Genomic DNA, 15,357 nt, shown 5'->3' on the forward strand with positions numbered 1-15,357 from the left:
GGTTTCCACTGAAATGCCTAAAGAGAGAGATTAGCACCTTAGAAACCCCCGGTTAAGGGTCTGATGACCAGCACTGTCCTGCATCCCGCCTGTCCCTTGATGCTCCCCACGTGTGGGCACTTCAGGCCGCTGCATGGGGCACCGGCCTGCACCCGTCTGCTCTGCACGCCCCAGGAGGATGTGGACGCCGTGCTCAAGAACGGCTCTCCTGAAAGGCAGCGAGAAAGGTGGAGCAGCATGATGGAAACCACCCGCTGTCTGAGAGCAAACATGCCCCTGACGCTGCACAGGCCCTTCCCGCATCTCCGCAGAAAGCCTCCTGGAGAGCCGATGCCGTAAAAAGGCAGATATCGTGCATTTAATGGAGTGGGCTGTTTGCTGTTTGACAAATATTATCTCTTACTACAGCCGCTTCAGAAGTCGCTACGATCTTTTCAAAAGCCATCCAGGCTGGGAGAGATGCCATTTGGAGCAAAGCATCCACGTTACTCTACTTTATGGTCTCCACTCCAGGCTGCACTTTAATTCCTACTAATCTTGAGGGTTTGGGCATTTTGATAGCTTGAAAGGAATAAAGCCTTTATCACGTGTCCGTTTATTGTTCACTCTGCTCCTGTCTCCTGTCACAGCTGCAGGTGTAACAACCGTGGTACTCCTGGGATCATAATGTTTTGAAAGGAAATTGCTAGCTTTGGTTTCAGACTTAAAAATTGTCTTCTTGAACGCAGGGTCTCCATGAGCTCTGAAGGTGACAAGAGTCTGAAAGTGCAAAAAGACTGCAAGCAGGAGCTTGTCGTCCTTGAAAACTGTCAGCGCCCAAATACTGAAGAACCAGATATTCTCTCAAAATGCATTTTGAATTTGCCCCATTAGTCATAGGAGTTATTTCTAGCCATTGCCCACCAAACCTGTGGACCTCCAACAGGTCCCTCACCTCATGGTCCAGGCATGCCCATTGCCTCCCCGGCTGCTGCTGCAGCATCACTGCGGTACCCACAGCCCACCGCGGAGGGGTGAGCCAGCCCAAGTGCTTGGGATGTGCTTGAGCGCAGAACCGTACACTCAAGCATCAAGAGCCCCGTTGGCCCACTGAAACCACAAGACGGGTTTTTTGCAAAGGTCTCTCTAGTTTCTGACACAAGGAGCAAAGCCAATATCCCCAGTTTACCTCCAAGGACTCCAGGAAGATGCTAACACCTTGGCAAGTGACATTTCAACCTGCTGAAGTGAAGAAGAGCTCTCTGTCTTTGAAGACCTTGCTTCAGAGACCTGGAAAGGATTCACAGGAGTCACCTACCTGCAGAACACATTGTGTTCACACAGGTCCCACTTTCAGGTGCCTTTCAAAACAAAGGATGCGAGAGGAGCAATGCACTGAGTTGGTAGCTCCAGATCTCAGTAGAACTTTTTTCCATCTCCCCTTAACAGGGTGCTTTCCAAGACCCAATGACTTAGTTGCCTGCTCACGCTATACCTTGTTGCCCATTTTACAGCCTGTAAGACCTGCCATTCTGCAAATTACTAGTTTCTCATGTACTACAACCAGTTTCTCCACTTCCTGGGCAGATGCTGGGCACCAGCAAAGGCATCCGAGCTGGTGGGCACAGGACTGCCGCTCACTTGGAGGAAGACTCCAGCTGAACCTTGCGCATAGGGAGGAAGTCAAGGATGCTGGTTCAGAGCCTCTTCTGCTTGTAAATGTATTTCCAGTGTGGCCACAGCCCACCCAACGCACGGTAGCGCTCTGCAGCCCTGCCTTAAACCAGCTGCCGGCCACGTCCTACAGTCTGCCAGGCTGTGTCCCTTACTTCACATCTCTTCTCTTTTTAATACCTAACAACATTTTTTGGTTTTTTATTTTCTAAGACACCAGTTCCCCAAATGCCAAGAAATGAAGGCGACAAGGGGATGCCTCAGACTCACCGGATGGCACTCCACCGCATTTCTGCCTGGTTTTGCTCCGCATCCTTCAGGCAACTCCTTCCCTGCGGTGTTTAGGTTACAACACCCGCCCACGGAAGGACTGGGTATTGTGGATTGGTGTCACTGAACTTAAGGTCTCCTTCAAAATGTGAAAAATGTTGTGTATTTTGCTTGGCCAAACCTAATTTAACGTTGTTTGAAGGTTGGTCTATGTAAACATAGCCATTGTATGAGCTATGAAACACTCTGATTCCATTTCCTAACCTTTATGGGGACTTTTATGTACACTTTCCAGTGATATACTATGTTTCTAAGGCATATGGGGAACAATAAAGAGTTTCTCTGGAGCTAATTAAGCTAATCATGGCTTCTAGATGAAATTTTCTGTAAGATTTTTACCTCGTATCGCTAAAATAAAATAACTGTTCTCTTACAGAGTGATCATCTGACATCAGACTAACTTTAAATTGCCGTCTCTCTCCCCAGAGAATTGTCTGAGGGTATTTCCCAAAATTAAGCGTTAAAAATAATCTCTTGGTTTTGGCCCGACGCACAGAAAATATCTCAAATGAAAAAAAGAAATCCTCAAAAGCAGCCTTTTCTCCAATTTTCCTCAAGTTACACAGGACGAAGAATATTCTCCTCTTGCCCCACAAAGATGCAGCACCCTGATGAGCTCAGGGAAAAACCCTCCTTGCCTCCCAGGTCTCTGAGAGCCTTGCTTCAAAGGAAAAACTAATGGTAAAAAACATGTTCCCTTCATTTTACGGCAATAATGAGTTAAAGTCCTGGAAGCCTGGGCCTGGATCCCAGCTATTCATTCCAGTTCCTATTAATGTTTACCACTTTTCTCAGAAAAAAAAAAAAGGGGGAGGCCTATGAAGGAGAGAGAGGAAAAGCAGGAATACATGCTGCTCTCCTGCCGGCGTCAGCATGGGATGCTGCGAGAGCTCCTATTCCCCCCTCACAGGGGTGTAGCAAGACCAGGAATGTGTTATTTGATCTGTTTCATCTGTAAAAATAAGCCGGGAGAGGAGGATGTTCTTATCAGTACAGACGTCAGCTCCATGAAAGCACCCGTGTTACAATGGGGCTCCCGTCCCTGCACCCAGGGCACAGTCAGTGCACGTGCGGAGTCAGAGGGGACGTCACTCCTTCTCCAGTGGAGAACCTCCGGGTCTGCTCTCACCCACCTCCTCCCATCTCCTCACTGATGCCAGCACAATGAAATGCCTGGCGAGCAAGGATGGGGGAAGGAACCTTTCCCAAAGCAGGAAGGGGAGCAGAGACCTTCCATGCAGCTTTGCTGGGGAAGACCTTGAGCAGAGGGAAGAAAGGGCTCATGCAGAGGGACTGGGAAACACCAGCTATGGCAGATAGTTGCAATGCACAAGTCCACCATGTCTCTCTGAGAAATCCTGGGGATGGCCATCACTCCATCAGGAAACTCCCAGTGGGTTTTGCTCGACCTGATATCTCCATCCCTTCTTCCAACTCAAGGAACTCATGACCTGTCCATACTAATAAATAAGAATATGCTGTTCCACTTCACGCTTCCAGCGGGCTGCTCTCAGGTTATCATCTGCATCTGGCTGGGGTCTTTCCTACACCTTCACAACAGGGTTGGGAGTGCTCTGCAATGCTCCTGCTGTTCAAAAATCAGCTCAGGGCCTGAAAAACCTCATGTCCTCCCCTTCTCTACAGAGAAAAGACTTTTGTGGGAGATCTCAGCCCATCCCTTGTCTTGAAAGCAAAATGAGAAATCAGTTCTCATTTCACAGAACCACAGACTGGTTTGGGTTGGAAGGGACCTTAAAGACCATCCAGTTCCAACCCCCCTTCCATGGGCAGGGACACCTTCCACCAGACCAGATTGTTCCAAGCCCCATCCAACCTGGCCTTGAACACTGCCAGGGAGGGGGCACCCACAGCTGCTCTGGGCAGCCTGGGCCAGGGTCTCACCACCCTCACAGAAAAGAATTTCTTCCTAATATCTAATCTCAATCTCCCCTCTTTCAGTTTAAAACCATTCCCCCTCATCCTATCACTCCATGCCCTTGTAAAAAGCCCCTTTCCCACTTTCCTGTAGCCCCTTCAGGTACTGGAAGGTGCTAGAAGGTCTCCCCGGAGCCTTCTCTTCTCCAGGTTGAACAGCCCCAACTCTCTCAGCCTGTCTCCATAGCAGAGGTGCTCCAGCCCTCTGAGCATCTTCGTGGCCTCCTCTGGACTCGCTCCAACAGCTCCATGTCCTTCTGTTGGGGGCCCCAGAGCTGGACGCAGCACTGCAGGGGGGGTCTCACGAGAGCGGAGCAAAGGGGCAGAATCCCCTCCCTTGACCTGCTGGCCACGCTGCTGGGGATGCAGCCCAGGACACGGGTGGCTTTCTGGGCTGCGAGCGCACATTGCCAGCTCATGGTGAGCTTCTCATCGACCATCACCCCCAAGTCCTTCTCCTCAGGGCTGCTCTCAGTCCTTTCTCCGCCCAGCCTGTGTTTGTGCTTGGGATTGCCCTGACCCACGTGCAGGACCTTGCACTTGGCCTTGTTGAACTTCATGCTGTTCGCATGGGCCCAGCTCTCAAGCCTGTCCAGATCGCTCTGGATGGCATCCCTTCCCTCCAGCGTGTCGACCGCACCACACAGCTTGGTGTCATCGGCAAACTTGCTGAGAGTGCACTCAATCCCACTGTCCGTGTTGCCGACAAAGATGTTGAACAGGACCGGTCCCAATACCGACCCCTGAGGAAAGCCACTTGTCACTGGTGTCCACTTGGACATTGAGCCGTTGACCGTAACTCTGAGTGTGACCATTCAGCCAATTCCTTATCCTCCGAGTAGTCCATCTGTCAAGTCCGTGTCTCTCCAATTTAGAGACAAGGATGTTGTGGGGGACTGTGTCAAATGCTTTGCACAAGTCCAGGTAGATGGCATCAGTCACTCTTCCCTTATCCACCAGCGCTGTAACCTTGTCCTAGAAGGCCACGAAATTTGTCAGGCATGATTTGTCCTTAGTGAAGCCATGCTGGCTGTCACCAATGACCTCCTTAATTTCCATGTGCCTCAGTATAGTTTCCAGGAGGATCTGCTCCATGATCTTGCCACGCACAGAGGTGAGACTGACTGGCTTGTAGTTCCCTGGGTCTTCCTTTTTCCCCTTATTGAAGATGGGGGTTACGTTTTCCCTTTTCCAGTCACTGAGAACGTCCCCAGACTGCCACGACTTCTCAAAAATGATGGATAGCAGCTTAGCAACTTCATCCGCCAGTTCCCTCAGGACCCGTGGATGCACCTCATCCAGTCCCATGGACTTGTGCACCTTCAGGTTCCCTAGATGGTCTCGAGCCCAGTCTTCTCCTACAGTGGGCAGTTCTTCATCCTTCCAGTCCCTGCCTCTGCCTTCTGAGACTTCAGTGGTGAGGCTAGAGCACTTGCCAGTGAAGACTGAGGCAAAAAAGTCATTGAGTACCTCAGCGTTCTCCGTATCTCAGGTAACCAGGTCTCTTGTTTCCTTCTGGAGAGGGCTCACATTTTCGTTAGCCTTCCTTGTATCACTGATGTACCTATAGAAGCTTTTCTTGTCGTCCTTGACATCCCTGGCCAGATTTAATTCTATCAGGGCTTTAGCTTTCCTAACCTGGTCCCTGGCTGCTCGGACAATTTCCCTGTATTCCTCCCAGGCTACCTGCCCTTGCTTCCACCCTCTGTAGCCTTCCTTCTTGTGCCTGAGTTTATCCAGGAGCTCCTTGTTCATCCATGCAGGCCTCCTGGCGTTTTTGCCTGCCTTCCTCTTTGTTGGGACGCATCGCTCCTGAGCCTGAAGGAGGTGGTCCTTGAATACTAACCAGCTTTCTTGGGCCCCTCTTCCCTCCAGGGCTTTATCCCATGGTACTCTACCAAGCAGGTCCCTGAAGAGGCCAAAGTCTGCTCTCCTGAAGTCCAGGGTGGTGAGCTGGTTGCGCACCCTCCTTGCTGCCCTATGGATCTTGAACTCCACCATTTCATGGTCGCTGCAGCCAAGGCTGCCCTTGAGCTTCACGTCCCCCACCAGCCCCTCCTTGTTGGTGAGAACAAGGTCTAGCATGGCATCTCTCCTCGTCAGCTCCTCTATAACTTGGAGAAGGAAGTTGCCATCCACGCACTCCAGGAACCTCCTGGATTGCTTGTGCCCAGCTGTGTTGTCCTTCTAACAGATATCAGGATATATCTCCTTTGACTGCTTTTGGCCATGAAGGTCTAGTCCCTCCGAAGCAGCATTTCCTATTCTGAGGTGAGTCGTCCATCTCCCTCCTTCAGCATCAGAAGTCTTGGAAATAGGAAGAGATAGGAATGAAAGAGGATGAGAGGAAACGGCCTCAAGTTGCGCCAGGGGAGGTTTAGATTGGATATTAGGAAAAATTTCTTCACTGAAAGCGTTATCAAGCATTGGAACAGTCTGCCCAGGGAAGTGGTGGAGTCACCATTCCTGGAGGGATTTAAAAGACGAGTAGATGTGGTGCTGAGGGACATGGTTTAGTGGTTGACTTGGTAGTGTTGGGTTAACGGTTGGACTCGATGATCTTAAAGGTATTTTCCAGACATAACGATTCTTGTATGATTCTATGATGCTATGAAATAAATGCCTCAACCTCCCCATCTGACACCCCATTGCTCTGCTAGGCTCCCCCTGGTCCTACTCCCACCTCCAGATGGCCAAATCCTACCCAGGAATGTGCAGAGAACAGGCTGACATCTCCTCCGACTCCAGAGCGCACCAAGCAGCCTTGGAGTGGTTAATATCGAGCAGCTGCAATCCCCACCACAGCCCTAATTGGATTCACAACATGGAGAGGTCAGCAAGAAGCAGGAGGGAGAAGAATCAAAGCAATGGAAAGAAAGACATTGTATTCTTGCTTCCCAGACAGAGAGGGAGGAGAGGGAAAAGCCCAAAGAGCAGCATCCACAATGACATCGAGCCACGGCCGGCTGGGAGCATTCAAATTGTCAACAACCCTGTAGAAAAGGCAGACAAATTCCTGTTTTGTACTTGGGAAGAAGCCAGGTGATGTAATCAACTTATAGGATGATGGTGAAATACTTTCCATTCCAGCAGTAACTCAAGATGTTAAATAGCAGCTACTAAAGTTAAACATTGTTAAATCAGTATGTCAGGATAGCATCTACCTAAGAGTTGTTAAAGAGATGGCTGATGAACCAGTGGACAGTTAATGTTCACTTTCCACACGCTGTGAAGAAGCAGGATGTTTCAGAGATGGAGGAAAAAGCTATTTGTTAAATGAGGCAGTCTTGGCTATTTTAGGCCTGCCTCTGCAACATCAGTACCAGTCAAATAAGGATGTGTCAGCTACAGGATTCGGCCAGCGAAGGCTTAAAGAAGGTAGTAATAGTAGTGCCAACCTACGTACACTTATGGAAAACAGATTAAGGCAAATTAGCCTCGTATGGTTTTTGATGCAATTACAAGATTGGCTGGGTGAGGTAACAGCGTTAATGCAACGCACCCAAACTTCTGCAGAGCATTTCCCTCGGTAACACATGATATTTTGATTCAGAAATTAGAGGGTCCACAGACACCGTGGGACATATTCAATGCATTAAAACTTGGCGAGCTGATACCGCTATGGTCTGAGATCTAAGCGGGGACCGTGCAGACAGCAGGTCTGTTTCTACTAGAGCCAACAAATTTCATTCGTGCCTCTGGGTTATTTAACATTTTTATCAATGACCCAGGAGAAAGCCCAAAGCGCTCCCAATAAAGTTAGCTGATGACATGGAAGTTGTAGTGTGGTAAATACTGAAGATGATGGGTTCCTGATACACGGCAATCCAGATGCCTCAGTGGACGAAGCACAAGCAAGGAATGTGCGTTTCAGTCCAAACACATGTCAAATCACACCGCCAGGGACAAGGATGCAGGCCGCAGCGGTTATCTGCTCCCAGTCCTGCTGGGGTGGACATGGATCCTGCAAAAGCACCCAGTGAAACGCCATTGCCAAAATGGAAATCTCTGGCACTCAGCTGATCACTGTGAGTATCCAGTACGTGGGATGGTGGATCTGCCAACGCTAAAGCAGCGCCAAGGGCTGGGAAGAGCCAAAACAGCTGGCCAAAAACTTCACCAGAGGACTGGGGGCCAAGGATTACTCTTAACCAGGCACACAGAAAGCAGAGGTGTGGTGATGGACAAAGCTCACTGAGGTCCAAGTGCCAGGCGCAGGTGGGGGTAAGAAGGCAGGAGCGACCGCTGGAAGTGTTTAACAGGCAGTTCTCCATCTCTGGAAACATTTACATCATGATTGGCTGTATCAGCTCCAGCTCAACAGGAATGCTTCCGGCAAGAACTTAATTACCCCTAGGGCCTTACAATTTATTGGCCGGGTCCAGCAGTATCAGTGGAGGCCCAGAACAGGCATGGAGCCAAAAATAGCCTCCTATCTTCAAAACATCACGTATTTATGGGACGTGACTGTAGAACAGCTAGGACATACCCTTCTCCAGCACCTCAGAAAGCTGCACACCCCTCCAGGCCCTTAGCACATACTTGCCCCGCTCTGAAACCCAAGCACAGCACAGCTGGGACAGACCCCCACTGCTTCCCACACCTCTGTGATGGATGAATAGCTCTGGGTCCTCAACACACGCATACGTGCACATCACTGCCCCTGCACCCGCATCCCCAGCACATGGCGGTGGCAGATCTGCTGCGCTGGACCTCAAAATAACATGTCAGCACAGGAAGGGAAGCCCACCTGTAGGGTACACATCTGTGAGGGCACACTCCTACCAAAACGTACCAGCCAGCCCTATACAGCCCCAGGCTGGGACACCCCAGGTACCAGCCCGCTACAGCAATAACCCCGGAGGTCACACTTCTCCCTTCAGAGATGGACTTGGGCTGGGTCAGCACTGGAGCTGACCAGCTGGGAGTATCCAGCTGGGTCAGTGGTGGAACCAGGCTGTGGTGTTGATGGGGCTGGACAGCACCAACACCGGGCTGGGTACTGGAGCTGGAGCTGGGTCAGGACCCCCACATCCTCCCTTCTGGCTCTGTCCCCCAGCGAAGGAGCAGGAGGAAGGCAATGCAGGCTCCCCTCCTGCCTCCCCTTCGTGGTGGGACACACCGTTGACCCCTCAGGCTCCCCACAGGGGTGGCCCAGCTCCACCTTGAGCTGGAGAAGACAGGTGGCAGCCTGGTTCTTCTACACACCACCAAGGTGACCAGGTTTCTCCTTTTCCCAGCACATCACCAGCTCCTCTCCTCCTCAGAAACCCCTGTGACGCCAAGGGATGATGCCAAGTGTCTCTGATAGCAAGAGAGTGTCACCACCAGCTTCTGCAGGGTAAAACCATCCCTTGTTACCACGGCAAGACCAGGACTCCCCACACTCGGTGCTGTACGACTGCAGCAAAGAAGAGGCCGCCCGCTGCAAATGCAGTGACCAGACACATGGGCAGACGTCCTCCAAAGATGGAGAGGAGCTGGAGATGAACGCGGGGTTCAATAGCCAGGACCTGCAGCCAGCGACTGCCATCCCCGAGCAGGCAGAGACCCTTACAGGCAGCCTGTCCAGCCCAAACAGAGAGAGAGCAGGCAGCACAACAGCTCTGCCTCCGCCGTTGCAGAGGGGAGCCAATGAATAAGGGAGGCAGAGAGAGAAATGCGCTTAATATGCTGCATGGGAGGGACGGGCGGGGGAGAAGGGGGGAGGCGGCAGACAAAGAACAGGGAGATGGAGAAAAAAAGACGCAGGCAGGGAGCAGGAGAAGGTGAAGCAGGGAGGACGGGTTGGGCATACCGGGCTGGGGGGGAGGCGGTGCGGGGAGGGCTGTGCACCAAGCCCCTCGCCTGAAACGAGATGGGATGTGAGCAGAGGAGCGGAGAGGAGCGGGCAGCCGGCCCCTCTCAGGGCCCTGCGGGATCAGCGAGCAAGGCCCAGCAAAATGAAAATCTCTTAACCACACAGAATTGTTAACTGCCCCCAAATCCTTTTGTGCTGGGGCTGCAAGCTTAGAAGAGCTTAAGCTGTTAGATGCATGAACTTCCTCCATAAATATCCCTTGTGTACACTGCCGTGCGCAGGCTTGCGCTGTATTAGCCAGATGAAAAGCCCAGCGGAGAAAATGAACAACTCCTTCCAGCGCCTCGCAGCTGCACAGAGGGGCCGTCCACTGCTCGGGATGCCCTTTCCCACCGGGAGCCCTTAGCTGGGCAGGACCAGTGAGCCATGTCCCCCACGCTCCCCACCACATCACATTTGGGCGACTGAGCCGTGTGAGAGCACTTCACCCCAAAAGCCAGCTCGGATTCGCTTTTGTTTTGCTTCTGGAAAGGGGCCCAGATTCCCTCCCACCCCTCGAAACACGAGAAAACCTGCCGGCCACATGTATGAGTGAGTGCCCCAAACCAGGCGGCTCGTACACTGCCTCGGTGGGGACCAGGGGCAAGGACGCAGCGGGAGGTGGGCAGGGATGCAGGACTGCATCCCGCAGGTCTTTCCTGAGTTGATCTGGGGAGCAGAGCCCTTCCTCTGCCTGACCAAGCCAGGGTGACCAGACCCTTCCCCAGTCCTCTGTGCGGCTCACTGGGGGTGCTGGGAGAGGATGGAGATTCTATGGCTGTCCTGCCAGCTCCATGGCTGTCTCTCCTTCCAGTCCCCACTCTTCTTCTTGGGGCTGCTGGGGGAAAAGGGAGGGGGTGTTCCAGTCTGGCACAGCCCTGGGGTCCCATCCAGCCCCGATCATGCAGATCACGCAGCCCCACACGGGAAGGGGAGGGGGAAGGGAAGGGGAAGGGGAAGGGGAAGGGGAAGGGGAAGGGGAAGGGGAAGGGGAAGGGGAAGGGGAAGGGGAAGGGGAAGGGGAAGGGGAAGGCAGCCCTGGAGCCAGCTGCCCCACGGAGACGGCAGGCTGCTGGCCACTGCGTGATTAATGACGGTGGGGAGTGTGGGGCCGGGCGCACGCCAGCGCCGGCTGGAGAAACAGCTGCCGAGGTACCGGACCTCCCAAAATCCTGCTGCTACGCAGACAAAAAGGAGACCCGGCCTCTCCCTCCTGCTCGCTCTCTCCACCTTGGTCCCTGCTCCTGCCTGCTCTGCCTCCCCTCCCAGCTCCACCAGGCAGAGCTGCAGGGACAGGGCTCTGCGTTAAAGAGGTCCTGGGAGCCCTGGGGCTTGCAAAGGGACCACCGTCCCTTGGCTGGACTGGCAGCGGGACCGAGGAGCCCCGAGAAACCATATCTGCATCAGAGCAAAGGGCTGTGCAGGGCTGGGTCCGCTCAGGAAAAAAAACAGGCTGAGATGGAAAAGCTGACATGAATCATTTTGGCTTGCTGGTGTTGCTACGAATGGTTCACCCAGGCATCGTAAAACACCCGTCCTCCCTCCGAGGCTGGGATTGGCCAGGCTCCCTTTCCATACCGCCTTGCAGCAGCACTTCCTAGCTGTCCCTGTTCCCAGCACCATCCCTGCTACAGCTGGAGGACACTTGATCACCCTGAGCTCAGCGGCAAGAGACATACAGTGGCTCAGTGAGGAGCAGCTCAAAGCACAGATATTAAATGACATCCCCAGCACACCAGGATGCTGGACACATGAGCAGCCCAGCCACCAGCAGAAGACGCGGTGCCCTCTCCAAGGGGACTATCCAACCTGCAGTCCCAACCAAGCATGTCCAGAGACTGTCCATCCCCCTCCCCAGCGTGTCCATCTCCCCACGTACCAGCACATTCCCCATGCTGGCTTGGTGCTACCTGGCCACCCCTTCCCGCAGCAAGAAGAGAGGAGACGCAGCCCCTTCCTTGCGCTCTGCAATTCCCACTGTTGTATCTATAACTGACCTCAGAGAAACCCCAGCTCTGCTCGGAGTGTGCCGATACTGTCAAAACTGTAATGGGATTTTGACGTTCAGCCGGGACATGGCGGAGAAGAGTCCATTTGCCAAATGCCGTGGTTAGCTCTGGGCATGGTACAGCCACAGATGTCCATTAAACATGCAGCTCTCGGGTCCCCATCTCTCTCCCGATAACCCCAGCAGCTCCTTTCTCAACCTCCCCAAGCCCACGGGTGACTGGGGAGGAGCACGGAGACGGGTTTGGGCATGGTGCTTTCAGGGAGGGTGGTGCAGAGCCTCTTGATCACCCGGGATCACGCTGGCTCTGTGATGCTCAGCTGACCTGAGCAGGTGCTCCTGGAGTCTGCTTTGAACATCCGCAGGGCAGGAGAACATCTACAGCGCAGGAGAACATCTACAAGGGCAGGAGACCTCTGGCTACCGAGGGAGATCAGGGGCCAGGCTCGGAGGTGCCCAGGTTGGAGAGGTGAGCCTGGCCCTGAACAACCCATGACCATGTCCCATGCTGGGCCATTTGCACCTCACTAGGAAAATGCTGCAGACAACTTGGTCCCTCCCAACGCATCACCTTTGGGTGCCTGCACTCCCGCTCTCCTCACCCCAGAAGCATTTCAGCCCATGCCAAGGCACAGGGAGCAAACCAAAGTGAAAACAGCACCAGTAATTTGAGAGGTGACTGCAGTTGGTGGCACGCACCACGGCTACACACACGTGAGTCCCTCCAAGACCTGGAGAGCACTGAGGGCACCAGCAACAGGCTGGCACCCCTGGACTCGGTGGCTCTGAGGACGCAGAGGTAACGCAGAGCCTCTGCATCGGATGGATGAGCCTGGGGCAGGAATTGAGGAGCTGGGGAAGGAGTCAGCGTCCACACACACGTTCCTCTCCCACGTCCCCACATGCTCCTCTCCCACCCCTGCCCAAGGAGGTCACTCCCAGGTGGCTCATGCAGATCCCAGCTGCAAATCCCGACTGCCACCACCGGCACAGCCCACTGGCAGCAAGGCGAGCACGCGGAGCAAGACCGAAGGTGAGCGGTTACCTCTGCAGACTGTCCCATTTTCCACTGACTCGTAGCCCGCCCGGCACATGCAGCGGCCGATGGGCACCAGCCACTCGCCATCCCCGTTGCAGTACAGCTTGATCGGCACGTCCACCTCCTCTGCGTTGGTGATGCATGTCCCCCGGGCTGCCACCAGCGAGGTGCTCTCCGCTCCCGAGAGGGTTTCTTGGAAGACAGCCCCATTCTGGATCACACGGGGACACTTGCGGTAGAAGACACGGACAGCAATCAAGGACATGCAGCCTCCGTAGTCCTGGAAGGCCAGGTAGAAACCATTCTTGGAGACAGGCCCAAAACTGCGTACCTCGGTGTTAATCTTCATCACCCGTCCACCTAGGTCCACCTGCGAGAAGCTCTCGTCAGCAGCGATCGTGTCCACCTTCATCCAAGGATTCTCCATCCAGTTAGGAAAAGTCTTGGTGGCCGAGTCAAAGTCTGACTCGAAATAGTAGAGGTTAAAAGTCTCCTTACAGGAGCCTGGGACATTAGGGATGCTGCTGCAGTCCCGGACAGAAAATTTCATCTCCACGTGGATGCGGTGCGCTCCTCGCCTCCGGATGTACTTGGTCCGGAGCCAGTTGTTTTGGCTGGATTCAAAGACATTGCACACTTGGTAGGTGCGGATCGTGTTCATGTTCTCGTCGTACCCGCTCACCTCTTCCCACTGGGGATAGGACACAGAAAGTCAAGGGGCCGCACTGCACTGGCATTCCCCACCCACCTTGCCTCCTCCCAGCCCCATCTGTGTGCCAAGAGGGCAGGCTCTGCCAGTACCACCACCCCATGCCCACCCCACCCGCAGGCAGCCCCATGGGTGCCCAACACCTCGCCCCAGCACAGCTCCAGCACCACCCTACAAGCACCCCGTACCTACGCGCCTCCGACCCGCTCCAGCAGGGTTTGACCCACGCTGCACGCCAGGCAGGCTCCATGCCTTGGGGACAAGGTGGCCCAAGCCCCCAGCAGAGCTCAGGGCCATGTCACCACCAGCAGCACTGTCCTCCATGCCCGCGTTTATGGTACAGCACCTCTGCCGGGTGGCAGGGCACAGTGGGGTCATGCACCTCCTCTGCAAGCAGTAATGTCTTTAGCAGGGCTCCTGCCCGCCGGCTGCACTGTGCTGTGGAGCCTCCGGCAAAGCAACACGATGACTTTAGCAGATGTATTCCCACCGGTGCCACTACGGTTACAGACGTGGCAGACAGGACCCACCTTCTCAGGAGCACGTAATGCGGATGTAAAACCTCCTCGCCGACTGCAGCCTGAGCACCGGTGTGAGGGGCAGCTGGCTAGTGGCCCAACAGGGCAGTAGCCAGCGGCCTCTCCCCAGAGAAAGGTTTATGGGAGCCTGGCTGATCCTGCTGTGTACCCAGAAAGGGAGATGCTGGGCTAGATCCTGCTGGTCGCCCTCATCCCTCCCCCTTCAAGGCCCAACATGCTTCGGGGTCCCTCCCGCAGGTGCGCACAGGACCCAGCCCCAGCTGTCCTAAACCAGACTTGTGGGACGTCCTACAAGCTGCGGCCTGACAGTAACATCCTTCTCAGCAAGACAGCTCAGAGACGACATATTTCCCCATGGGAAGCTCAGCCAAGCTCCAGCTGACTTACAGCTGACTCTGCTGAGCTCTGGAGGACTCTCCACAGAGCTCGGGGCTGTTGTGACACCTCCTGGCTCTGTCCCGCTCCCTGACCTTTCCCCAGGCTGTTTTTTTCCAAATCCTTCAGTGCTTGTTGTTGTCTCCATCCTTTGTAGGATGCGGAGACTTCAGGCCACGTGATGCACCAGGCAAGGGCAGAGCTACAGCCTGTAACCGGCCACCACTCCTCTGCAGTGAGGACAGATGGGAAGGAGTCTTTGTGGGAGGAGAACCTTTCACTTGGCTCACCAGAGCATCTTCCCCAGCTCAGACCTTGCTGGAGTGCAGAGCATCTCCCTGTGCTGCCCCCGGCCCACCCGCAGCACCCTCATGATGCTGGCAGTGGGGACCATGGTCCAGCTAGAGTGTGACAGTCCCAGCCAGCTGGAACAGCTTCTCATGAACTTGTCCATAAACCTGCTCCAGTGGAAGCCAAGCTATTTCCCATGGATGTGAAACCCTGAGCACAACCCTGCCCTGGATGCGGGACCATGAGACCCAGGGCAGGGCGGCAGCACAGCCAGCGCTTCCAGCCCGGATCCAGCACCAGTGCCAGGACTGAGGTCCACAGGGAAAATCCTGCAGGAGCAGAGCACCGCCAGCCCCTCAGCCTGAAAACAGCCTCACAAGGGCATGCAGGACTGCAGAGACAGGCTCACGAGATGGGAGACAGATTGCTCCTCACACATCAAGGCTAACAGCCCAGCAGAAGGCTGTCAGGGAAGATCCCCAAACAGCTCCAACCACTTCTGATTGGCAGTGGCTGCAAATCTGCTGCCATCGCTGCGGGGGGGAGGAGAGCATCCTCACAAAACACGGGGGGAGCGTTTGCTTTATTTTCCAGAAATAAATTTGGTGTGGCAGTGGAAAATTGCAGGATCTCCCTGTT

The 15,357-nt window shown here is 54.2% G+C and overlaps 1 protein-coding gene across 5 annotated transcripts in view; it reads right to left on the minus strand.

Moving 5' to 3' along the window:
• EPHB2 (EPH receptor B2) overlaps nucleotides 1–15,357 on the minus strand; it is a 135,662-nt gene that overhangs the window by 79,525 nt on the left and 40,780 nt on the right. For all 5 annotated transcript variants that reach the window (XM_068414792.1, XM_068414793.1, XM_068414790.1 and 2 more), the window contains one exon: nucleotides 12,811–13,495. In XM_068414792.1, coding sequence (XP_068270893.1) covers nucleotides 12,811–13,495 — 685 coding nt within the window. The remainder of the gene's footprint in view (nucleotides 1–12,810; nucleotides 13,496–15,357) is intronic.

The sequence above is a fragment of the Nyctibius grandis genome, chromosome 17 (genome assembly GCF_013368605.1).
Source record: "Nyctibius grandis isolate bNycGra1 chromosome 17, bNycGra1.pri, whole genome shotgun sequence".
Lineage (NCBI taxonomy): Eukaryota > Metazoa > Chordata > Aves > Nyctibiiformes > Nyctibiidae > Nyctibius > Nyctibius grandis.